Source organism: Petaurus breviceps, unplaced genomic scaffold (genome assembly GCF_028583685.1).
Source record: "Petaurus breviceps papuanus isolate PSGF00001 unplaced genomic scaffold, PetGlider_PUasm1.0 177, whole genome shotgun sequence".
Classification (NCBI taxonomy): domain Eukaryota; kingdom Metazoa; phylum Chordata; class Mammalia; order Diprotodontia; family Petauridae; genus Petaurus; species Petaurus breviceps.
This window is the reverse complement of record NW_027185776.1, coordinates 2,262,417-2,289,872: the sequence shown is the minus strand read 5'-3', so window position 1 is coordinate 2,289,872 and position 27,456 is coordinate 2,262,417. Positions and strand designations below refer to the sequence as shown.

At 39.3% G+C, this 27,456-nt stretch overlaps 1 protein-coding gene across 6 annotated transcripts in view; it reads left to right on the top strand.

Moving 5' to 3' along the window:
• Window positions 1-27,456, top strand: part of TTC7B (tetratricopeptide repeat domain 7B) — a 343,031-nt gene that overhangs the window by 78,000 nt on the left and 237,575 nt on the right. For 5 of the 6 annotated variants that reach the window (XM_069085991.1, XM_069085993.1, XM_069085990.1 and 2 more), the window contains exon 5: window positions 7,954-8,075. In XM_069085991.1, coding sequence (XP_068942092.1) covers window positions 7,954-8,075 — 122 coding nt within the window. Of the gene's footprint in view, window positions 1-7,953; window positions 8,076-9,551; window positions 9,804-27,456 lie in introns of those variants that run through there. The other variant, XM_069085994.1, reaches the window with a different exon arrangement.

Here is a 27,456-nt window from a genome sequence, read left to right as displayed (position 1 = left end):
CCATCTTCTACCTCTCTATACCTCCACTTTAAAAAATGAAAGAAAAAAAACACCTCATAATAAATAAGCATTGTTATACATAATGAATACACATGGATACCAGGATCAAAAATGTGTGACTCTTTCTGTACCTTGAGTCCATCACTTTTTCTTTAGGAGGTAGGTTACATTCTTCATCATAGGTCCTCTGGAGATAATGTTGGTCATTGTATTGATGAGAGTTCTTAAGTTTTTCAGAGTTGTTTTTCTTTACAATGTTGTTCTTGTAAAAACTGTTCTCCTGGTTCTGCTCACTTGATTCTGCAGTGGATCATACTAGCCAGCATTTCCTATAAATCCCTTGTTTTTTCTTACAGAGCAGTGATATTCTGTTTACATTCATATACCACAATTGTTCAGCCATTCTCAAATTAGTGGGCACCCCTTAGATTCTAGTTCTTTTCCTTTTAATTACTTCTTCTGGGTCAGGAAGCTTGTTTTGCCTGTCACTGTTCTCCCTCCTACCCCCATTTCACCCTCCCTCTTCAAATTATGCTTCTTAATGCCTCCCATCCTCATTTGTTTCCCTGTTAAGTTTAATGTATTTCTACACCAAATTGTAGGTGTTCAATCTTTATCTGTTTCAGATAAAAGTGAGGTTTATCTGATGCCTTTTCCCTCCATCCCTTTCTCCATGTTTGTATGCTCTTCTCACAGACTCAATCATGAGAAATAGTATGTTCCACCCTTTTCTTTTTCCTTTCTATAAGTCTGTTTCTTTTACTCTCCTTTCTTCCTCCCCCCTTAAAATCCTCAGATCAGAATTAATCTACCCCAAGGAGACCTCTGTTTTTTTGTTTGATTCTCTCAGTGTCTTTAGAAGACATTCACAAAATGCCCATTTTCCCCTCATAGTAATGATACTCTTGGCTGTAAGCTTATATTTTTTACCTTTTGGAATATTGCAAACCAAGATCTCTAGTTTTTCATGAAATCTTCCATGTTTTGTGTGACCTTAACTGTGGTTCCTTGGTATCTGAACTCTTTCTGGATACTTGCAATATATATATATTTTTAATATAGATATTGACTATGACATTCATCCCAGAACTTTTAGGGTTCCTTTCAGAAGGTGATCAGTGGATTCCTTATATCTTCACCCTATCCTATCCTTTTCCTTATATCTTTGACCTCTGGTTCTAATAGATCTGGATAGTTTTCACAGGTCCACACTTTACTATACTTTGTCAAAACATGGTTTTCAGGGAGCTCAGTAGTTCTTAAATTATCTCTCCTTGATTTGTTTTCCAAGTCCAGCTGTTCTTGATAAGATATCATCATATGTCATCTATTTTCTTCTGTTAAAAATTTTTGATTTTATTTTAATATTTCTTGCTATCTTATCAAGTCAATGATTTGTGTTTGGTATATTCCAGTTTACAAAGAATCTGCTACTTGGGCAAAGTTTATCCTTTTCTATTTTCCTTCCAATTCTTTTCTCCAGAACCTTTATTCCATTTTTTAATATTTTGCTTCATTTCTTTTATTTTTTTTGGCTTCATTTCTTCTAGCTATTCATGTAGTCATTGTGGAAAATCCTTTTTTTTTTTTTAACTTGAATCTGTGCTTGAAGTTGTTATGGAGCCACCTGTCCCTTCTTTTGGGATCTCTAGATTCATAATAATTTTTGATTTGGATTAGTGTCTTATTTGATTTACTCATTTTTCCATCTTTAGTTCCTAATAGGAGCTTTGGGTCAGGCTTCACCTCTTGCTGTATTTTTTGAGTGGCATGGTTGTTCCTGCTTGCTCTCTCCCTAGATCCCCTGAGTTCTGGGGTTGACTTCATCTTCCCAGGGTTAAGCGCCTCAATCCAGGATCTGTGAGGTTTGGAATGCTGGATCTTCAGGGCCCACTCTTGCATCTCAGGTCTATGTGCTAGAGACCACTGTGGTTGCTGCTGTCCCCCAGTACTTCCAAGAATTACTTGGGTTTACAACTACCCTGGTAGTTGCTATCTTCAGATGCAAAGCTGTGCAAGCTATACAGGTTTCTAACCCTCCACTGGCTTTTTGGGCTGGGCTACCAATGGCTGACAAACCCCCTTTACAATTGCCTAGGGGATGCTAACTGACTTTTGGTGCAGTTCTCACGTGGAAGAAATCACTTAATATAGTTTTTCATTGAATTTCTTGATTCAATCTGGTATAAATTTGAGGTTTTTGCTGGAGTGGATTTGGGGGTGCTAGGCACCTTGCCTGTCTGTTCAGGCAGCTGTTTTGGCTACCTACTTTTCTGAAAAAATTGAGGCTGTTAAATGTGAGCCCTGTCTTCTCTCCTCATCTCAGAATCCCTTGATATCATCCCCACACTCTCCTTTTTCCCTCCAGTTTCTGATAAAGAGGTGGCCCTTCTCCTTGCCAATGTCAGTCCTTCTACAGCTACCCTGGAGCCCATCAGCTTTCATTTTCTCCAGTATGCTGCATCCTCAGTCATCCTTCCCTTTTATGAATCATCAGTCTCTATTTACTAGTTCCTTCCCTACTTTCAAACATGGTCAACTTCTTAAAAGTATCCTTTAGGGGCGGCTAGGTGGTGCAGTAAGAGTGCCAGCATCGTCGGGTCCTCCCTGCGAGGACCCAGATTGGTTCCGGCCTCAGATACTTAACACCCACACACACACACAAAGTTGGCTGTGTAACCTTGAGCAAGTTACTTAACCCCAGTTGCTTAAAAAAAAATATCCTTTGGAAAAAACCCTTCACTAGACCACTATCCACCTAAGGTATCCTTCTATATTTCTCCTCCCTTTCTCAGCCCAACTCCTGAAAAAAAGATACCTGTGCCTCTTACTTGGGCAGCTATGTGACAAAGTGGAGAGAGAAAATCCTCTGGAGTTTCATGAGATGACTGTTTCCTAGTTCTCTTTTCTACTCTCTACCTTTTTGACCTCTCCTTCTCAATCTTCTTTTCTGACTGGTCATCATACCAAGTCCCCAGCTGTGAGTGTTCTCCAAAGCTCTGTCTTAGCACCTCTTCCCCTGTCTCTATATATCCTCTCTTTCTTGGTGATCTCATTAATTCCCATGGGTTTAATTATCACCACTATACGGATGACTCTCAGATCTATATATCCAGTGTCAGTCTCTCCCAGTCTCTGAGCTTCAGTACCAGATCACCAGCTGCCTATTGGACATTTCAGACTGGATGTCCTGGAGAAACCTCAGATTCAACCTGTCAAAAAATGAATTCACTCCCACCCCTCAGGGCAAAAAAAAAACCCTCTTTCAAACTTCTGTCCCATAGAATTCTTCCCTTTTGATCCCCCAGATGCTGGTGCCCTCCCTCCACAAGTATCTTGTATTTAACTGCTTTGTACTTAATCTCTTTATATTTAATCTGTATGTATATAAAGCATATACATCCCCTTCCTCACTGTCTCCCCTATTAGAGTGTTAAGCTCCCTGAAAGTACGTATTATTTAATCTTTCTATTTTTATCTTCAGCTCCTAGAATAGTGCCTGGAATGTATCAGGCACTTGACAGTGAGCCTTAATTGACTATTAGTATGAATGGGACTCAAAGAAGCAGGACAAGACGTGACTTGGTAAGGGGGTTTCAGTGGTGAGGGCCAGAGGGCAGACAGGAGCAGAGTTAAATCCCTTACCACAGAGGGATCAGGGGTTGCTTCCACAGTAGAGGGAGCAGTAGTTCCAACATCCTCAGAGGGGTCTTTTTCTTGAGATTCCCCAGCCTGGGGTTCTTGTGGAGCCTGAGACTATAGAGCAAGGTCTCTGAAGCCCAAGTCATGTCAGTTAGAGAAGCCACTGTCATGTTGGGCCGCACCATCAGCCAGATGTGAAGAGGCATCCTCCACATCCACCCATAACGTGATCTTCTGTTTGGGATAGACCTCTGATCTAAGCTGCAGTGTCAGTAGAGCCCAGTACTTTGCCAGCCAGGTGGCACAGCTCAATAACATCTTCTAATCCCCACCAGCCACAGCCCGAGCCAGCTTCAGGGCCATCTGCTCCACTTTCTTGTTGGGCTTCTCTTCCGACAGGCTGGACTGCACCCATTCCACTTAGATCCAGTCAGCAGGCCCAGTTTGATTGTGGTCAAGTTGTGATGCTGGGTGCAATTAGCTGGGCTGCCCCTGGTGAGGGTTTACAGGGCCCCAGGACAGAGCTGGTGCTTCTTGGACTGTTTCCAGCTGCAGCTGGTGGCAACATGGGCTACCTCCCTGGCTCTTGTAGGCTTCACTCACCACCAGATCCAACCCCAGCTTGGCTGCGGCCTGAGGCAGGAGGAGGAAGAAGGAGCAATAGCTCAATTTTTATAATTCTTTGTGGTTTAAATGGTATTTATTTTTTATTATTTTGAGCTTGACAAACACCAACAATTATGATCGTTTCCATATGTAAAGAATAGAAAAATAGGATTTTATAAGAATCTGATTACATATCTGAATATATTTTATATAAATCTATGATCATACATAATATATGAATCTATAGCATAGGTTTTTAAAACCTCTTCTGCTTATCTGTAACTTTTTCTGAACTTCCATATGATCTCTTCTGTGCATTTAAAAGTGCTTCAGTGACCTTTTGTTTCTTTTTTTTGGCTATAACTGTCACAACTCTCTTCCTACTAAACTTCTCCCCACCCATTATAACTTTTTTTAAACAAAAAACAAACCAAGCAAAATACATTGGCCTTGTCTGAAAACATGTCTTGAGCCCATCTCCTCTCTATCAGGAAGTAGGTAACATTCTTCACCTTTGGTCCTCTGGAGTCATGCTTGGTCATTGTTTTGATTGGAGTTCTTAACTCTTATACAGTGTTGTAGTCATTGAATAAATTGTTTTCTAATTCTGCTCACTTTACTCTGCATTAATCCGTAAAGATTTTCCCAGGTTTCTCTGAATCCATTTGATTTACCATTTTTCATGGTACAGTATTATCCCATTACATTTGTATTGAACAATAACTACTTTTAGGGGACTTAACATTCTTATGGGGAGACAGTGAGGAAGGGTATGGGTATGCTTTATATACATATACACAAATTAAATATAAAGAGAATAAGTACGAAGCAGTTAAATAGAAGTTATATGTGGAAGGAGAGCTCCAGCAGCGGGGGGATCAAAAGGGAAGAATTCTGTGGGACAGAAATTTGAAAGAGCGTTTTTTATTTTTTTGAGGGGTGGAGGTGGATGATGAATTCATTTTTGTATTTGTAAATTTGTTCAGCTATTCTCTAACTGATGGAGCTTTATGGTTTAAATATTTTTCCTCACAAAAAATATTAGGTCATGGAAGTATTTTAAATCCACATTTTATAGATGAGGTGACTGAGAAAGTTAAATAGTTTGCTTCCAGTAACACCACTTATGAGTCATACTACTAGGAGAGCTGGGATTTAAAACCTGAAATTCTGGTTCAAAGTCCAGTGTTCCTTCTATAACACTTAGCTGCCTGTTTACAAGTCTTCAAGACATCTGTAGTATTTTGGAGTTGATCAATAGTTGGGTATTTTGGAAAGTTCTGTTGCCTCTCTCTAAAAAGTGACTTCTTTACTGGAGACCTAAGAATGGAGCCCAGGAAAATACTTTTTACAGGGCAGCCTGGTGGTGCAGTGGATAGTGTTGAGCCGGGGTCAGAAAGACTCACTTTCCTGAATTCAAATCTAGTCTCAGACACTTCCTAGCTTTGTGACTTTGGGCAAGTCACCTAACCCTATTTGCCTCAGTTTCCTTATCTGTCAAATGAGCCGGAGAAGGAAATGGCAAACAACTCCATTATCTTTGCCAAGAAAAACCCCAAATGGAGTCATGACGAGTTGGATGGACTGAAAGGATTGGATAGCAACAGACCATTTGTTGGAGATATTGTAGATGGGATACATATTTCAGGTCAAAACTCAAATAGATAAACGGTAGAGTACTTTCCAACTCTGAGATTCCCTGTGTTTAAAAAAGGTAAATCTTTTATTTAAAGTAGGTAATAAGTAGGTTGCAATTTATTTAAATGATATTCTTGCTTTAACTATACATTGAGAGACTTAGGATAAGAGATATTTGTATATGTTTGCTTATCAGTTTGGCAACTAGATGGCCCATTGAATAGAGAGTGCTGAGCCTAGAGTTGGGAAGACCTTAGTTCATATCTGGCCTCAGGCACTTATTAACTTTGTGACCCTGGGCAAGTCACTCTGTCTACCTTGGTTTTCTCCTCTGTAAAATGAGAATTATAATAGCACCCACGTTCCAGACTTGCTGCGAGGAGCAAATGAGATAATGTTTGCATAGTATCTGAGATAATATTTGCACTTAATAAGTCTTCCTTCACTCCCTTCCTCTCTCCTTCTGTTCCTTTCTTCCTTACTCTTGAATGTTTCTTCTGGTTTTAGGGCAAAACCTTCCTGGAATGTTTGAGAAGTTGTTTCATTAAAATTCAAGCAGATTTATCTCACCAGTGTATGAGAGTGCTGAGGGTTACTTTCCCTGCATGACCCTCAGAATTGGTTATGTTACTTCTCCATTATTTCTGCATCTTGAGCCTTTTGCCTTACAAGTTTAAATCAGTCTTCTTAGTGTGAGAAGTGGTGAAAAATGCTTTTACCCACCTGTATTGATGGTTTTCAAATTAATTTCTTAAAATTCTGAACTTAAATATGTACAAAGGAAGCATTTCCATACTGAAAACAAAATGCAAAAAAGGATTCTATATGAAGCCATAAATTCCAATTTCATAATGCTTAATTTAAAAAAAAGTACCTAGTAAATTTTACACATTACTTTAAAACTATCCTGATTGTGTACTTCCTTCTGAATTTCCTTCTCTCCTTTGAAGTAAAAAATGTTTCAATGGCCCTCTTTTTTCGCATTGTATATTAGTAACTCTCCCTCTGACCCCAACCTCCCGGTTAACAGAGAGAAAGCCTAAAGAAAAGCAAAAAAGCTCTCATAGCAAATGAGCATAGCCATGTAAAATGAATTTACACAGTGGGTTTGTCTAAAAACATACATCTCTCTGTCTATCACCCCTCTGTTACTCTGATGGGTAAAATGTTTTATCATAGGTGCTCTGGAGATGTGGTTAGTCATTGCTTTGATCAGAGTTCCTACCTCCTTCAAAGTTTTTTCTTTACCATGTTGTTGTCTTTTTATAAATTATTCTCTTGATTATTGCTCATTTCACTTGATACCAGTTCATAATAGCTAAGATTCTCTGAAATCATCTTTTTCACCTTTCTTTACAGTGTAATAGTATTTCATTAAATCATTCATATGACATGATTTGTTTTTTGGGATTCTTCACTTTATTTATAGTTTATGTTTCAAATTCTATAAAAAACATTTTCCAGTTAAGAGGCAATCCAAGGCACACTCAGCTTCTTTTTCTTATCCATCTGTGACCTTGGGCACATTTGCTTCTTCTCTCTGGGCCTGTTTATTTACCTGTAAATGAGGAGATTAGGTTATAGGATTGATAAGGTCCCTCTCATGTCCTGTGCTTCTGTGGGAAGCCCCTGCCTCTGACTCTGTAAGGGGGTCAGCCTCCCTTTGATAGCTCCTTCCAACTTGAACGTCATCGCTCTTGGGGCTAAGGACTGCTTCTGTCTTTCGATTGGGACTCCGAGCTCTGTGAACCTGTCGCTCTTTTCCCATGGGGCTGTTCCATTTCAATTACTCTTCCTTAAGACCATCTTCCCCTCACTCACCCCAAGCCTCACTTCTATGTCAGCCTTGTTGTGCTTCTCATTATGTAGGTGAGGTTTTTGTTTGCCAGACTTAGAAAAGCCTTCTTACTTTGTTTCATATTACTGGTGGGCAGCCACAAATCTGGATCTGTGCATTTGCTTTTTTTATCTTGAACTAGATTTTTAAACATTTTGTAGTTTTGCTTAGAATGAAAGTGGACTTACGGAATATGCCTTAATTCCTTTCCTTATTTTCTCTCCCTCCAGGTACTTATTACCAATATTCAAAACAGAAGTCCTAAGCCTGGCCCTACACTCCATGATCAAGAACTAGGTTTTTTCCTAGAAACAGGACTACAGAGAGCCCATGTCCTTTACTTCAAAAATGGGTAAGATTTTTGTCCCTTCCTAGCTCTGCTCCTTCCCATGGCTAAAAATAGGAAACCCTGCTTTGCTGCCTTCAGATTAGTTTCTATACTATAATACTATATAGTAAACTGTTTGAAATATGAATTAGAATGGGAGTATTTGTGGCAGCTTTGTAAAAATCACGGAACAACAGCCCAGCTCATTATTCCTTGTTGTCCCTTTCTCTGCCCATACTGGATGTGTGTGTGGCACTAGAGGATGGGAACAGGGTGCCCTTTCAGGGAGTCCAGGATGGCACGGGTGCAGCAGGGACTGGGCAGGCTTTTCTCATGGGTTGTAGCACAACAAAGGCCCCTGATCATTTGAAGGAAGAAGGGAACCTTCATTGGGAACTTTTTTTCTTGGAGCTCTTCCCTTTGTACACTGGCACGACTATGTAGCATACAGGCTCTAACTGGCCTCGGGGGGTTTTATAGAATTGGACACAGAATATAAGTGAAGTGAGGAGTCCCACATACGTACATGCATGTTAGAGCCAGTGCCTCTTAAAGTCACTATTTTTTTTCAAGAATTTATTTCTGTATTTTTAGTTTTAAACATTCGCTTCCACAAGATTTTGAGTTCCAGATTTTCTCCCCATTTCTCCCCTACTTCCCACCCCAAGATGGCAAGCATACTGATTACCCCTTCCCCCAGTGTGCCCTCTTCCCCTTACCCCTTACTTTCTTGTAGGGCAAGATGGATTTCTATTCTCCATTGCCTGTATATTTAAAGTCATTATTTTAGACCTTAAATGTGTAATGATTGTAATGTTACTGATTATCTAAAGCAGAGGTGTCAAACTTACTGTCTCTTGGATCCGCAAAACTCCTGAGTGCTATAGAACCAGATTAAGATGCAATTGGGAAATGTTTAACAAAATAAATAAGAATACAATACAACATTGACAACTTGACAGTTTTCTAAGTCAGCACATGACTCCAGTTGTCTGTTTCTAGTTGAGTTTGACACCACTGTTCTAAAGTATTTGGTTTAGGTGGTTCATATTGTGCCAAAAGTCATATGATAAATGTCATAATCTTTTTTCCAAATCTTTTCCATTGTTGCCTATTTTAACAATGTGCTGCAGGATAGATGTACATGAAGATCAACAGTATGTATCTGGAAATTCTTGGTTAAAGCCACTTCTAGTTCCTTTTAGGCTTTGCATGGGATCTCCTTTGTAGCTCTTATAGCCTTCCTTTAGAATTTAATAAAGTGTGCTTTGTAAGGCAGAAAGGACATAAATTCCAGTCCTCACAAAATGAACAAAGGTGTTCATCCTTCTCTTCATTTTTAAGAGCTTCAAAACTTGGGGCACAGTTTGTAGAAGCAAGGATTTTATTTGTATGGATGGCCCAGAGCCAGCATGAATTCTTTTTCTAGAGTGGGAGAGCAGGTGGCTGCTATTTTCCAAATAAAGATAAATCATTGACTAGGCATGTTGGCACATGCCTATGGTCCTCACTATCAGGGAGGCTGAGGCAGGAGATTCTTGTGCTCAGGAATTCTGAGCTGCCCTGGGCCATGCTGATTGAGTGTCTCCACTTAGTTTGGCATTAATTTGGTAATTCCCAGGGTTTAGGGGGCCATCAGATTATCTATGGAAGGAGAGACCTGGTCCTGGTTGGAAAAGAATTGGATCAGAGCTCCTGTGCTGATCAGGTGTGAGATTGGGCCTGTGATTCTCCTTTGCACTTCCAGCCTGGGTAAGATAGGGAGACCTAGTTTTTTGTTTTTCATAAAGATAACTCTCTAGTATGGGGAAAACTAGTCTGTTATTATGGATTGGGTTTGAAAGTATTCACTGAGCAAACCTGAGATAAAAGCTCCAAGATTTGAAACTGTTGGCTTTGGCATGAAAATGCTTCCTGAGTTTGATCTCATCTGCAATGGATTGAGATAGAGAAATGCATGACTTTTGATCCCAGTATTATATTCTAGCTTTTTTTGCTATTATAAATAGTGGGTAGGGGAAAATGGAATATATTCTCTTCCATTTTTCTACTTTCTCAAATTAAAACTTAATCACAAAATACCTCCCCAAATCCCCTTCTTGTTCTTTTCTTCAACTCTGACAAGCTGTAAGCAATGTTAAGGAAATGAGAAACTTCTGAGGGAATGGCTCCATTCATTTGGGTCTTAGAAATGTTATCTCCTGAACTTCAGTGATCTAGGATGGGAGATATGAGGGGGGAAGATTGAGGGGCATTGTGGGGAAGAGGAAGCAAAGATGTTCCAGATTCTAGTCTATTTCCTTGACATGCTGACTATGTGTCAACTACATATTTTAGAAGAATAAAGTTTTGCTGTAAATGGATCAATAGATTGTAGATTGTTTCACTTCATGATATTTCTTCTCCCTCAACTCATACTGTACAACCTATCAACATGGTATTAATGAAATTTAATCTAACTTTAAAGGGTTTATATTTTTCCCCTAATATTGCTCAGTGACATTTAATGTTGAATTTTGAATTCCAATTGCTTGATAGGTGATGTATGTTTGCTTCTGCAGAAGTGACAAGAAAGCTTTGATCATTCAGTCTAGGTATAATACCACAAAACATTGTGGAGAGAGCAGTTCTTCAACTTGGCCTTTTTGATTTGCCTTTACATAAGTGGTTTTGAAAGTGTCTTAAAAGCCATGCATGGCAGAAATTTGTCATTGTAGTCTAAGGGTGAGTGTCTCCATGTTGGCATGAATGAGCTGCGTGTTGGTGGCCCCGAAGAGGCCCATTCTGGAGGGATTTTCAGTTTGGTGATCAGATTATTACCAGGTCAGTATTCAAAATACTGAAAGCATTGCTGTGGTAGTAATCAGACTAAATGGTTTTAATATTTAGAGCTGATATGAAGGGTTTTCACAGCAGAGTTCCTGTTTACATTATCCTGCTTTCCTCTTTGCCTCACCCCCACATCATCTTTATGTCTTCTGAATTGGCTGATATTTTATTTTTGGAGGTACAAAAAACTTCCAGTTCCTCTGTGTTCCTGGAATGAAGAGAGACAGATGGGAGTTTGGGTTGATTTTTTTCTTTTTCAGTTGTGGAAAATGTGGCAACAGGAATTTACCAGATAAAAGATGGAGAGTTATAGAGGACACCTTATTCTTTGCTTTTTGGAGGGCAATTGGGGTTAAGTGACTTGCCCAAAGTCACACGGCTAGTACTTGTGTCAGGTGTCTGAGGCTGGATTTGAACTCAGGTCCTCCTGACTCCAGGGCTGGTGCTCTATTCACTGTGCCACTTAGCCGCTCTAGGACTCCTTATTCTTGAGAAATATTTCTTCCTGCTTCATGGGTGTCATTGCCTGCATTCACTGGACTTACAGTAATTGATCTTTTCCCTTATTACCTCTCATCTTCTCTTGAAGTGATTGCCAAGTAGGTAAATCTAGGATTTATCTATTGAGTAGGCCCCAGAATACTACTATACCTTTGTTAGTGCTGGGCTACTTTAATTATTCCATAGTACCATATTTGGAATGTACCTTAAAAATTTATCTTGTCCATCCTTCAAAATTCAATTCAATTTTTCAGACATTCATTGCATACCTATCACATGCAGGACACTGGGGTTATAGAGGAAATTTACATAACCCTTGCCTTTAAGATGTTACCATTTACAAGGCATATATAATAAATGCAAAGGAGAAGCTCAGACAGAATTTTAAGGGTGAGATTGAGGAATTTATAAGGACCTTAGATATCATTTAATTCAGTTCATGTTTATCATCCAGTCCAACCTACATTTTGGTAATTTGGAAGTCCTTGTGAGCTGAAGTGAGTTGTCGAGGTCACAACAGCTAGCTAATGGAAAACCTGGGGATCCTTTTAGTTGGGGACTTCAGGAAAGAATCCATTAAAGAAGCACTACTTGAGCTCAGCCTTGAAGGAAAATTATTATTTCAGAAGTTGGGGATGAGAAAAGAAGAAGGTGTGTTTCAGGTACCAGGCGTGAATGGCCTGTTCAAATATAATAAGGTCTGAGAAGGCAAAACTAGATCAGAGAGTAGCTAATTGAGAGCATGAAAAAGCATAGAATGAAACGTGACTGGAGTGGTAGCTTGAAGTCAGGTCATGGTGAGCCTTGAAATCCAGGCTAAGAAGTTTCTATGTATCCTCTAAGCAGTGGGGGAATATAGTGCCAATGCAATATAAATAGTGCCTATGATCCCTATAAATATACCTGTATGGTTCTCGATCACAAAATGTAATAGACACTCCATATAGAAGACAGAAGCAAAACATTTATTCAGATACCAGAAAACCAAATCCCAACTCCAGGAAACCAAAACCACAACATAGCAAAGAGCTGTACCATCCTTTAGCCTTCCTACAAACCAATATTTGACCAATATTTACTCACAAACCTATCTTTCTCCCTAGGAAACAAACTCTTTTCCCATCTATCTAGCAGGCTCTTGACTCCCAGCTTCCTATGGGCTCTGTTCCACCCTTTAGCAAACTCCTCCCAGTACAGACTCTATGTGATTACATTCAGCCTATTATGGGACAGAGTTTATTTTCAAAGCAGGGAAGGTCTTCAAATTCCCCTAGGCTTATTAAGGGGCTGGGAAGATCTTCAGATTCCCATTATCAGTGAAGAGGGAAGGTGAGAAGTCTCTAAAAGTGGCTAATCCTAAACCACACAAAAGAACTATTACCCCCCCGCTTCAGATTCATAAGGAAATTCCATAGCCTGTGTTATCATTAACATAATCATAGGGCTTCATAAAGCTCTGTTTTATCCATTTATATCTTAGCTGAGTCATTCATGCTTCAAGAGAGGTCAGTTTCTTCTTTTTCTGTCTTTGTTGGAAGGAGAGAACAGCTGGTTGAAATAAATATTTGTGGAATTAAATTTAAGTGTTCTCCCTGCTGTCCCCAGGTTCTTTTTTGCATGACCAGTTTTGGAGTATATGTCCATATGCTCAACTTCTAGCTGCAAGTGGCAAGAAACCTGCCAGTTTGAAGAAGCTATGAATGCCTGGCATTCAAGACCTTTCACAATTGGGCTCTAAGCTACCTTTCTGACTTTGTTTCAGTCTACTCCTCTTAATGCATTATACATTTCAGCAAAATTGGACTGCTTATCATGCTTCAAGCATTCTGATTCTGAATCTAACCAGCTTTATTTCCTTGAGCAAATCATTTAATTTATCCAAGGAACCATTTTCCTTCTCTTTATAATGAGGTTCAGCCTATATCATCTCTGAGGCTTGACGTTTAGTGGTTCTGTGATGTCCTGTGCTTTTTCTTCTTCAGGCTTTTGTTTATGGTATTTCTTACCTCAGGAATGACTACCTATATATCCATCTGGTAACATCTCATCATCTCATCCTTTAATGCTCACTCAGTTCAAATGACATTTCACTAACTTTCCCTAATTACTTCTTTGACCACTTTTCCTTAAGCTGGAATGATCATTCTCCTTCATGTGATTTTGTAGCACTTTGTGCCCTTATGTGTTTAGAACATTCTAATGTATATACAAGTTTATGTATAAATAGTAATTTATATTGACTAATATAGACATGTTTTGTGTGATTGTACATGTATAACCTGTTTACCATCTCAGGGAGGGGAGAAGGGAAGAATGGAGGGATAGAATTTGAAACTCAAAACTTAAAAAAAAGCCCAAATGTTAAAAATTGTTTTAACATGTAATTGGGGGGGCGGCCAGGTAGCACAGCGAGTAAGGGCACCGGCTCCAGTGTTGTGATGACCTGGGGATCGAATCTGGGCTCAGACACTTAGCACCCACCCAGAAACACCTGGCCATGTAACCTTGAGCAAGTTACTTAACCCCAATTGCTTAGGGGCGGCCAGGTGGCTCAGTGAGTAAGAGCACTGGCTGCAGTGTCGGGATGACCTAGATCAAATCTGGGCTCAGGTACTCAGCACCACACCCAGAAATAACTGGTTGTGTAACCTTGAGCAAGTTACTCAACCCCAATTGCTTAAAAAAACAAAACAAAAAAAACATGTAATTGGGGGGAAAATAAAATATATTAAATAAAAAATTAATAATTTATTGAGTGCCTACTATTGCTAGGCACCATACTGAGGACTGGTATACAAAGTACAAGATAGCCCTTGCCCTTAAGAAGCTCACAATCTAAATTGGGGGAAGACTGTACATAAAAAGAAGCTGAAAGGAGGTAGGAGCTGGTACCTGGTTTAGGGGCATGTGTGGGAGATGATCTGAGGAAGTAAGAGCTTTAGAGTTGATTTCATGTAGGCAGAATGCTGAGTTTCTGGAGATGATGAAGCCTAGGAAAGTAGCAGAGTGAAAAATGCTGAGGTACATTCCCTGGGTACCCTTCTTAAATGGTGGAGGATCTGGGAGGAGCTCTCCTGTGGGAGGTGGGCAGGGGCGTGATTGCTGGAGTTGATTTCATCTTTCAGACTGTAGAACTGGGGAGGGGTTGGGAAGGGGAGGCAGTTGGATTGGATGACTTCTTAAGTTTCCTTCCAACTCTGTAATCTGTGTGATGCTCTGATTTTACAATCCCCATTAGACTCTAAACTCCTTGAATGCAGAGATAGGGTTCCCTCAGCACTTAACCTATTGTGCAGAACTTAGTGAACGCTTAATAATGTTTGTTGGATAAATGAGGAAATGTTTTATGGCTTAGTGGTAAGTGGAGTCTTAGACTAGAGATCATCAGAGGGCAAAGCCTACCTCCTTGTTTTATTGTGTGACTTGGTCATAGTGGGTGCATAATAGTAATTGTCATGTTGTTTTTAATATAGGCTACCCTGAGATAGGCTGCATTCCTAGAATGTACTCTCATTGAAAGGAAAGAAAAAGTATATATTTATACACTGAAAAGACATTATAGGCTACTTTGTGTAAGTCTCATTTGGGGGAAAGTGCAGTTTGTTTGTGGATCAATATGATACTGATCAATTGATCAGCTGATTCTGTAGAAATTGGGGTGCAACAAAAGTTGTGTTTCAGTTGAATAAGAAGTTCTTGAAAAAAGAGTCTCTTATTTTTATTGTTCATCTTTTTTTTTTCCTAAGCATTTGGGGTTAAGTAACTTGCTCACGGTTACACGGCCAGTTATTTCTGGGTGTGGTGCTGTGTCTGAGCCCGGATTCGATCCCCAGGTCATCCCAACACTGGGGCCGATGCTCTTACTCGCTGAGCCACCTGGCTGCCCCTATTGTTCATCTTCATATAGAAACTCTTTAAACAGATTAATTTGTGCTTGCATAAACAGACATTTAAAATGATTGCTTATCTGGTCAACCACTAATTTAAGTGAATTATGTTGAAGATGGAGAACAATTTATTTGTATGGAGCTTAATAACCAGTCATTAAGGTGGGGTTTTCAGGGTTGAAAAACAAGGGTCAGATTTAATTATGACTGCAGTGTAATTTCTTACATTGCATAAAACTCCCAACAACTGACATGGAATTTAACCCAGGTTTCTAGTTCAGGCATGTGTGAGAAAGAAAAATGCTATTTGAGTGATTACAACTATAGTTACTATGGAGTATCTGCTTATAATGTGAATTATTCAGTTTATGGGATTTTAAGAAAAATTTATGTAACCTCCAATTAACAAAGAAAACTGAAGGCATTTCATGCTTCTTTGTCACTTTTCAACCATTAAGGTCTTCACTGTTAGCAGGGTGAATAATAAAATAAGATTTTTTTTTTTTAATGAATTTGAAGAGATTGTTGGTTTCTTTTGGGACAGTTTGTTTTTTCAGGACATAGTTGCTCCTGAACATACAGTTTGCCTTCTTTTTCAGAATGCATCACCTTGTTTGTTTTCAGAAACTGATTCCTGAAAGAACTGCTTGGAAGTAGTGGCTACTGAGTGCATGGTTTAGAGCAGTGGTGTCAAACTCAGATAGAGAGAGAGCCACTCAGCTGTACATAAGGGTCTTTGCACACCTCATGTTGTCTTTAGAAAGCCATATATTAACATCATCTATGTTTTATTTAGTTTGTTAGGTTTTCCCAATTACATTTTAATTTGATTCATTTGCTTGGAGGAGTAAGGCTATATTTTTGACACACCTTTTCCTAGGGGATACTTGGAATAGGAACAGAGGTGAAGATAGTTAAGTGATTGAGGGAGATTTCCTGATACCTTTGAGGGGAAAGGTAAACAAAGTACCTGCTTGGTTTTGAAAACATCTATGACAGTAAGTCTACAGCATGGGCCTTACTGAGGAGGCTGAGGTTATAAATTCAGAAGGTTCCATTGCTACTGATTACTTTCTGTGTCCTGGTTAATTATCTTACGATTGTATGTTTTTGCTCACAAGGAAGGAGAAACAGAGACAGAGTAAGTGAGTTTTGGAAAGCACTTTGAAATTATGCAAATAACGAGACTAAAATGTCCATACCCTTTGACCCAAAGATACCATTAGTTGGTTTGTTCCCCAAGGAGACCACTGATAAGAAAGTTATCAAATACACCAAAACATTTTTACCAGTTCTTTTTATGATAGCAAAGAATTGGAAACAAAGTAGATGCCATCAGTTGGGGAATGGCTAAACAGACTGTGGTACCTGAATGTAATGCAGTATTACTGTGTAGTAAGAAATGATGAATAGAGAAGATCTACATGAACTGATGCAATGTGAAGTAAGCAGAACCAAGAAAACATACACTGACTACGACTACATAAAGTGAATGTTTCAAAATTATAAAAAAGTATAGTTCCTGAGAAGACACTCCCAACTAACTTCTGGACAGAGGAGGGAGGAGATACAGGTGGTGTACATTGCATCTTTTTAGATTTTTTTTTCTATTCTGTGCTGTAAGACAGGGCTAATTAAAACCTTACCACCTATCTCACAGAATTGTTGTCGTGAATGCTCTTTGTAATCCTTAAAACATTATACAGATGTGAATTAGGTGTAATAGTGATTACTGTTCTTAAATTACTTTTGCTGTTTGTTTCTCTCCACTAAAGTTAGGTAGACTTAGAATAGAATAGTTGAATGAGTGGACCCAGAGTATTCATCAATAATGTTCATCCTCTTGGAAGGGGATTCCCAGTCATGTGACCCAAGAATCTGTGTGGCTTTGTGTTTAATTTTTTTATCATTGACTTAGATAAAGGCATATATGGTGTGCTTATCAAATCTTCAGATGGTCCAAAGCAAGGAAGGTTAGCTTACTTGTTAGAGGTGGAATCCAAATACACAGAGATCTTGATAGGCTGATATTAGAATAATTCAATCAATCAAATAAGTTTAAATTGATTTTGGATAGGTGTAAAGTTAAACAAAAACTCCACAGTTACATTACATTAGTCTTCTCTTGGAGATTATTCCCAGTTTATCATATGCGCGTATCTGCTTGTATATAGTTTGCATGTTGCCTCCCCCATTAGACTGTGAGCTCCTGGACAGTAAGGACTGTCATTTGACTTTCTTTGTATTTCCAGTGCCCAAGACATAACAGGAATTTGATCACTTGATGTGACTTGAGCTTTCACAGGTCACAGATTGTATGTTAATATGGTACATATGTAGAAACAATAGGTTAAAAATCATAAAAAAGCAAATTCAAGCTTGATATAAAGGGAAAGCTTCCTAGCAGAGCTAGCCAGAAGAAAAATGGGTTATGTTTCAAGGTAGATTTCTCTTTACTAAAATCCTCAAGCAAAGGCAGAATGACTCCTTGTTAGGTCTGTTGTAAAAGGAATTCTTGTTGGGGTAAATTTTGCACCAGGTGTCCCTCAAGTTCTCTTTCAATTCTGGGTTTCAGTGATTCTGGAAATGTATAGTTAAATGTCCAGTTGAAGGCTCTGTCCCCAACTGTCCCTTGCTGGGTTATTCAGATTACATGGGATTGAAATTACAATTACAATTTTAAAAATTACAATTTTTCAGATTACTTCTCAGAACATCTAGAGACATAAGAAAGTAGCATTAGTGCCTCCTAATGCAGGTCCATGTGAAATGAAGAAACAGCTAAATCTATAATCACTTTGTGTGGCAGATGAGGAAGTTAATGAGGAATGTTAGAAGTGGGGAGAAAGAATAAAGTTACTTTAAATTAGTAAAATTAAGTTAGTAAAGACAGGTTATCACAAGTACCTAAAGTTTAGAATTACTGCCCTAAACATAAATTCAGCTGGAATTTATCAAATATTTTGCAGCTGTGACACTTCACGAAAGGAAACAGTTCCTGGATGTTTTTAGAGTCCATATTAAGACATAATCAGTGACTGACAGCATTGTATCATGCCTTCCAGAAAAAAGGTAGGCATCTGGCTAAGAGTCTAAGCAAGATACTTTTATGCACATTGGGCAAACCAGTTCAATTAGACAACTAATTAATTCACTGACTGATTTTTTTTCTAAACTAAAAGAATTCCACTCCATTTGTTTTACTGAAATGAAGGACAGTGAAGTATATTATCTTGCTAAAGGTTAATAAAGGTTTTAGACTACTGAGGTTTCTAATGCTTTTTAAGTGCTAGCATTTATGAAATACACAGAAAAGCAATTATCTCCTCCTTTAAAATTGTGCCTCATATAATCCATCATTGAAAAGGGTGATCCTGGAGTTTGATAATTAAAAAACTAGAGAAGAAACATTTTCCCACCCCAAAGTATGATAATATTAAAGAATAATAATGCAATTGTCTAACCTGTGTTTCATTAAAATGGTGGATTCAATTTGGGCTGGGGCTTTGTATCACTAAAAAAGGAATAATAAAGGTGTTTTTTTTTTTAAGAGTTATGTAGTGGCAAGCACCCCACCATACCCAGGGTTGCTGCCAACACAGGTTCTTAGATCTGCTTTTCTAAAGGAAAGCAACTCAAAATGGGTTAGCAATCCTGCTTTAATCAATCAAATATATCATTTACCTAGTTCAGGGGAAAAAGTCAGCACCCCGAACTTCAGAGTATACAGACAGAAGTTACAAGAATACAGAGAAACATTTCAAGCAGACAGGACTCCAACTATCTTGACCATTACATCCATACCTAGTCAGTTACCAGAGAGGGAAGCATTAACATCTGGGTTTTCAAAGCTGGGGGGCTCTCAACAGCTTTCCAGAGTCTCCTCTGGTCAAATCACACAACACTTCTCAAAGTGAGCCCCAAAACAAAGCCTCACATCAGGGTTTATATGGCCTTCTCCTGGCTCAGAGGATGTCACAACCCTCTTGACCCACTGCCCAATCACAAAGTATCTCCTGAAAAACAAGCCTTCTGCTACAGGCTCCAGGTGTGCTTAAGCCTATCAAAGCACCCAGGGGCAGGGAAGATCTTAAATTCACATTCCTGTCACAAGTTAAAAATAGTTCTGCCATCTAATTGGCATAATGAAGGGTTGTTTTTTAAGTGTAAAATACTATTCCTAATCATATGACATTACTTCTGATTATTTCCTCCCCCAATCTGCCCTTCCTTCTATCACCTCCCTCTCATCCCATTTCCCCCTACTTTCCTGTAGAGTAAGATAGATTTCCATATGCAATTGAGTGTGTATGTTATTCCCTCCTTAAGCCAATTCTGATGAAAGATTCACTCATTTCCTCCTACCTCCTCCCTCTTCCCCTCCACTATAAAAGCTTTTTCTCACTTCTCTTATGTGAGATAATTTACACCATTCTGCCTCTCCCTTTCTTCTTCTCTCATTACATTCTTCTTTCTCATTCCTTAATTTTGTTTTTTAGATATCCCTTCATATTCAACTCACCCTGTGCCCTATATTTCCTCCAACTACCTTAATAATGAGGAAGGTCTCATGAGTTACAGATGTCATCTTTCCATGTAGGAATGTGAACAATTCAACTTCATTAAGTCCCTTATGATTTCTCTTTCCTGTTAACCTTTTCATGCTTCTCTTGAATCGTGTATTTGAAAGTCAGTTTTCTATTTAGCTTTGTTTTTTTCCCTCAAGAATGCATTAAATTTCTCTATGTCATTGAATATCATTTTTTCCCCTTATGGGTTACACTCAGTTTTTCTGGGTAGGTGATTCTTGGTTTTAATCCTAGCTCTGTTGACCTCTGGAATATTGTATTCCAAGCCCTCCAATCCCTTATGTAGAAGCTACTAAATCTTGTGTTATTCTGATTGTGGTTCCACAGTACTTGAATTGTTTCTTTCTGCCTACTTGTAATATTTTCTCCTTGCCCTGGGAACTCTGGAATTTGGGTATTATGTTCCTGGGAATTTCCATTTTGGGATTTCTTTCAGGAGATAATGGGTGAATTCTTTTGATTTTTATTTTACTCTCTGGTTCTAGAATATTAGGACAGTTTATCGTGATAACTTCTTAAAAGATGGTATCCGAGTACCTTCTTTGGTCATGGCTTTTAGATAGTTCAATAATTTTTAAATTACCTCTCCTGGATCTGTTTTCCAGGCCAGTGGTTTTTTCCAGTTAGATATTTCACATTGTCTTCTATTTTTTCATTCTTTTGGTTTTGTTTTATAATTTCTTGATTTCTCTTAGAGTCATTAACTTCCATTTGATTCCTTCTAATTTTTAAGGAATTATTTTCTTCAGTGAGCTTTTGTATCTCCTTTTCCATTTGGCCAATTCTGTTCTTTAAGGCATTCTTTTCTCCTTATTGGCTTTTTGGACCTCTTTTGCCGTTTGGTCTAGGCTATTTTTTAAGTTGTTATTTTGTTCAGTATTTTTTTGGGGGTCTCCTTTAGAAAGCTGTTGACTCATTTTTCATGATTTTCTTTTATCACTCTCATTTTTCTTTCCAATTTTTCGTTTACTTCTCTTACTTGATTTTCAAAATCCTCTTTGAGCTCTTCCATGTCCTGAGACCAATTCATATTTTTCTTGGGGGCTTGAGATATAGGAGCTTTGACTTTGTTGTCATCTTCTGAGCATATGTTTTGATCTTCCTTGTCATCAAAGTAAGCTTCTGAAATTTTTTTCTGTTGTTTGCTCATTTTCTCAGCCAATTACTAGACTTTTTAACTCTTTGTTAAGGTAGGGCTCTGTTTCCTGGGTGGACGGCACACTGTCCTAAGCTTCAGGGGTTTTTGGCAGCTGTTTTCAGAGATATTTCTAGTGATCTGTAAGTTTTCACTTCTCCCAAGGTGGTATGATCAGAGGACAAGTGTTTACTCCTCTCCTGGCCTGCGCTCTGGTCCCCGAGTGACCACAAGCGCGGTTTTCTGCCCTGGAACTGTGAGGAGGGTTCCCTTTCCACTGCTGCTGCAAGCTCTGCTATGCAAGTGTTCCTTCTTGCCCCAGGACTGTGATTCAAATCCGCTTTTGGCCAAAGCAACAGAGTCTTGCTTCAGTGCCAGAAAAGAGACCCTTGTAATCTCCTTCTGATCAGTTCTGTCCCTTTACCATCTGTGGGTTGAGAACTTTGAAAGCAGCTGTTGCTGCCACTGCCTCATTGCCACTGTACTCATCTCTTACCCAGTTCCAACAGACCTTTCCTACTGACCTAAGTTGTCTTTGGCGTTTGTGGGTTAAGATGTCATAGCTGCCAGTGATTCAGTCCCCTGAGTCCTGCTCTGGGTTTTCTGGGCTGTTCTGTGCTGGTACAGCTTGCACTGTACTGTGCTCCTCTCAGCCTGGTACAGCAGACCTTTTTTACTGACCATCCAAATTGTCTTGGGCTAGACATTTGTTAAAATCTGTCTTTTTGTGGGTTCTGTTGCTCTAGAATTTTAGAGTAATTTTTTACAGGCATTTGGAGGGGTTTAGCGAGAGCTTAAACAAGTTCCTATCTCTACTTCACCATCTTCTGTGACATTCCTAAAGGAGAGAGTGGAGAGAAAGTGCTAGTCGAGTCAGGAGACATCAGCTCTGTCACTAATGGCCATGGGAGAGTCACTTCAGAGTTCTGTGCCTTCATTTCATCCTTTTTAAAATTAAAGGACTGCGTGGCCTGGTGGAGAGAGAGCTGGTCTGAAAGCCAGGAGAACCTGGTTCAAGTCCCACCCCTGACGTCTTCCTGGTGTGTGACCTTGCCAGAGCTGGAGAACTCTCTAGAACTTCCTATCAGAGAAAGTGATGAACTACATTGGAAGAGAGAGTTACCTCATCCACAAGTTGGATAAATCAATGAAATCACAGGTCTAGTCTCCAAGCCTATAGTATGGAATAAAAATCAGTGAACTAGGAATGAGAAGACCTGAATTCCAGGTGAAGCCACCCCCATTTACTATAGGATGACCTTGGCTATAAAGCAGCATAACTGATCAATACATAGAAAAAGTCCAATGCTCAGGACCTTTGGACCTTCGACCTACATGAAACGTTGGGCTGAAAGTGTCTTCTCCTGCCTCTTCTTTGGAGCCCGACTTGTTTTTTATAAGGCTACATCATTGATTTCATATTGTTAGCGTGTCTGCTTTCGTGGCTTTGCTTAGTACATGCTGTATCAGTTCATGTAGATCTTTGCAGGCTTCTCTGTATTCAGCACACACACACACACACACACACACACACACACACTCTTACACCACAGTAATATTCCATTACATTCATGTACCATTATTTGTATAGCCATTCCCTAATCAGTGGGCATCTACTTTATTTCCAATTCTTTGCTGTCATAAAGGGGCAGGAGGGAAAGAGAATAAGCATATATATAGCATCTGTTATCTCTTTTGCTTCTCATAACAACTGTGGGAAGTAGGTGCTATTATTTATCCCTGTTTTACCGTTGAGGAGACTGAGCCAAACAGGTTAAGTAACTTGCCCAGGGTCACACAACTATAAGTGTTTGAGGCTGTGTTTTGAGTTTGAGTCTTCCTGACTCCAGGCCGAGTGCTGTATCTACTGCGCCACCTAGTTGTCACAAAAAGTGCTGCTAAAAATATTTTAGTGTATTTGGGAACTTTCTTATCAGTAAGCCTGATGGAATCTCAGAGTCAAAGAGTATAGACAGGGGCAGCTAGGTGGCGCAGTGAATCTAGCACTAGCCCTGGAGTCAGGATGACCTGAGTTCAAATCCAGACTCAGACACTTAACACTTAATAGCCATGTGACCTCGGGCAAGTCATTTAATCCCAATTGCCCTGCCTTCCCCCCTCTAAAAAGGTAAAAACAAAGAAACAAACCAAAAAAAAGGGGTATGGATATTTTAGTCATTTTATTTGCATAATTTTAAATTACTTTTCAAAATTCAGAGTTCTACCAACAATGTACTTATATACTTATCTTCCCCAAACCCTTATAACATGGACTATTGCCATCTTTTGTCAACTGCCAGTTTGTATTTGTGTATTTTAATTTCTTTGAGAAATGGAAATTTGGAGAGCATAGGTGTGTCAAGTAGTAGGTACAGTGAAACTTGTAAAACTCATGTTTTTATTCTGTTATTATTCTTTGGAGAGAAAAATCTACATTCAAAGAGAAATCTTAGTAATTTATTTTAAAAATTACTTAAAGAATTTTTTAACAAAGCTTGAAAATGTTACTGTGTACTGAATCTTTTCTTCCTTTTTCAGTGAAGTAACACAGTGGGGCTTCTGAAGCAGAAATGTTGTCATGAAAGTGTTTGTCAGGTTGCATTCACATGTTGGGTTGCATTTCTTAAAAACATTGAAGTCCCATCACACCCATGTACAAAGTCCCTAGGAAATTTAAGAGTTTGGGATCTCTGATGGGCAGCAGCAGTGGGTGGTTCTCCATTTCCCCTTGCTAAGTCTTATTCTTTGCCCTTATTTTGGCACTCTTCAGAGTAAATAATGAAACAGTTAAGAGTGTGAGCTGAAAAAAGTGCCAGTTGTAGGAATGAGTGTTTATGAAAGTTCAGCATGGGAAGCACATGAGGGTAGTACCTTAATAATTTCAGAAAGTTTTCAGACTTTTCCAAGTCCAGATCCTTATTATTAGGAAGCTCTTCCTTATATCTAGCCGAATTTACCTTCTTGTATCTCCTCTCTACTTGAGGACAGGAACTATCTTTCATTTGGCTTGTATTTCCAATGTTTAGCACAGTGTCTGGCATATACAAAAGGTTTAATGAATACTTGTTAACTTAAGTCAAGTGACAATCTGTATGGTACGATAGAAAGATTATGGAGCAAAAGCTGGCTCTAGTCTTAGCTCCATTCAATTTCCTCATAAGATCTTTCCCAACTCCAACATTCAAAGAATCTTTGAAACCAGTCAAAAATCACACTGATCATAAGTATACAGAGAGCAGATGCAAGATAATTTTGGAGAGGGGAAGTGCTAGCAGTTGAGGAGGGGATCAGGAAAGGTGTCTCTTAGGAGGAAGAAGCTCAGAATTCTGAAAGACCCAGTTGAGATGGTATTGCATCCCAGGTATGAGACAGAGATAGGGGATGAACACTGGTGAGGAATAACAGGTTGGCTATTTTGTCTACATTGTAGAGCGAATCAATAAGTAAATCAGCAAGCATTTATTAAGTACATAATATGTACCAGACTCTTTGATAGATCCTGAAAATACAAAGATAAAGATGAAATGACCCTTGCTCTCAAGGACATTCTGTTTTTGTTGAGGCAATTGGGTTAAGTGACTTGCCCAGGGTCACATAGCTAGTTAGTTTCAAGTGTCTGCTCAGAGGCTGGATTTGAACTTAGGTTGTTCTAACTTCAGGGCTGGTGCTCTATCTGCTGCAACACCTAGCTGCTCCCATCCTCAAGGACATTCTGTGGTGAAGGGGAGTCTTGAAAGATTGTTTGGAACCAGATTGTTAAGGCTTTTAATTGCAAAACAGGTTTTTTTGGTACTTTTGTTCTGGAGGCAAGAGGGAGCTACTGAAGCTTTTTAAGTGGAAATATTAGAGGTAACAAGGTCAGACCTGTGCTTTATGAGTATCATTTTTATTTTATTCTTTTGCTTTTTGGAGGGCAGTTGGGGTTAAGTGACTTGCCCAAGGTCACAGAGCTAGTTTTTTGTGTTAAGTGTTTGAGGTCAGCTTTGAACTCAGGTCTTCCTGACTCCAGGGCCAGTGCTCTATTCACTGCGCCACCTAGCTGCCCCAATGAGTATCATTTTTAGCAGCTGAATGGAGGGGTGTATTGGAGAGAGGAGAGCCAGACTGGCACCCAAGGAAACGGGTTAGGAGGCTTCTGTATTAGTCCAAGAGAGAGATCATGAAGCCCTGAACTATGGTGGTATCTGTGAGTAGAGTGAAGGAGGCAGAAGCTACAGGTGTGGAGGTAGACTGGATGAGGCTGGTTGTAGGAGGTGAGGGAGAGAAGAGTTGAGGACGGCGATACTGAGGCGTAGCATCTGCGTAACTGGAAGGATGGTGGTGCCCTTGAAAGGAATAGGGAAGCTGAGGTGAAGGGTGAGTTTGGGGAGAAAGATTGTATGTTCGGGTTTGGACATGTTGAATTGGAGATGCCTGAGATGGTGGCATAGGCAAGTGGTACTTGTGATTCCATGTCTCATGCTGATGAGGATCTAGGTTGCTACACGAGGAATGCCTCCAGCGTTTCTAGTTTTGAAAGCTTTATTAAAACTGCACCCATCTTTAGATTCTGTAGCATGACTTTCATAAAGATTCTATTTGAACAGCATCTTTCTGTTGCAGCCATGGTTCACCTGTCTGCATCTTCATATCAGGTTTATACCAAATAAGACTATACTTAATTTGTATATACAGCAAAACTATCCACAAACCCTCTTTTTTCCCCAACTTTTCTATTACTGTTATTATTGTTATTATATACTGTTATTATTTCCATCTGCCCATTCACCCGAGGTTTGCATCATTGTCTTCCTTGAATCCACACTTATCCTCACCCTTTATGTCCAACTTGTCAGCTCTTTTCAGTTCTATCTTCAGAACATCTCTTGGATGTGTCTGCTTCCCTCCCCCCACACAGCTGTCACACTCATCACCTCTCACCTGGACTCACCTATCCTCTTCTAACTGATCTCCAGCTGCCCCCAAGCCTTTTCCCACCCTAATCTGTCTTCTCTTCAGCTGCCAACATGATTTTCCTAAAGTTTGACCATGAAACTGCCCCTGCAGTTTCCCCCAACTCCCATAAACTCCAGTGGCTACCTGTTACCTCCAGGAACAAATACTGAATTCTCTGTGTGACTTTTTAAAGTCCTTCACAACCTGTCCTCTGCTTCATTTCTAGTGTTCTTACAATTTATTCCCATCTACACTATGATTGAGATACACTGGCCTTCTGGCTGTTCATCACATAGGACACCCCATCTACCAACTGTGTACCTTTTTTACTAGCTACCCCCCCCCCCCGCCCCCCATGCTTGGAATGTTTTCCACCCTCACGTTCCTAACTTCCTTGGCTTCCTTCAAGCATCAACTCAAATGTCACCTTCTGCTGGAGGCTATTTTCTGGGTCCTGCCTACGGCTTGTACCTTCCATTTACACTGCATATATTTTGTATGTGCAGGATTTTTTGCACATTGACAACCCCCTCGCCCCCATTAGAATGGGAGCTTCTTGGAGACAGGGGCCATATTTCTGCATTTAATTAATGCTTGTTGATTGACTCTGGGACATTGGGGGCTGTTCCACAGGGAGTTGAATATTCAGTTGGAGATGCAGTATCTGTGGTTGTATTAGCGCAGGAGAGAGAAGAAATCTGAACATGTAGATTTAGGAGTCATCTACATGTAGATGATTGTAGGAAAATGGTGTGTGTGTGTGTGTGTGTGTGTGTGTGTGTGTGTGTTGAATGGGAATGCATACTCAGAGAACTTGAAGAAGCCATTCTGATATCCCAAATGAAATTCTGATATCCCAAGTCCCAAGTTTTGACTCCCTGCCAAAGTTCTGTGCTGTTTGTGTGCTGGCAAGGACATTTATGCTGAGGACAGTTTACAGTAATGAATTCTGACATCATTGCACTCTCTTGGATAGGGTGTGTTGTAAAGTGATTAAATGACAGAATATCAAGAGTCTATTTGAAACCCTCCAAAGGACTGAGAATTCTTGGCTCTTGTTTCCATTAAGGAATGAAGTTCTTAAGTGCTAGGACATCATAAATGTTGAGTGTAGCATAAAATTTTGCCAACTGTTTGGAAATGTCTGTGGATTTTAGGAAACTGCTGTGGTAGTTTTTCTTTAATTTAGATTTACTCTGTGGTAGGAATACAATTTTTATTTTTATTATTTTTTCTATAATGGCTTTCAAGACCAACTTTCTATTTTCTCTCTCAGAGCTTTGATGTTGCCTTGTGTCACTTTTTTTTTTCTTTCAACATTTGGAAAGACTACAAATAATTATTTCATGAAAATGGAATTTCAGGGTTGGAAAGAGATCTTTGAGATGGTTACCAAATGAAATGATGTAAAATATAATTGGATTAGCATGTTTACTATGAATAAAGATTGGTGAAATTATATGTTTTTGGTCTTTGGACAGTTCTTTCCATTCCTTGAGTTTTAAAATTTTAATCTTTAAACTCCCTAA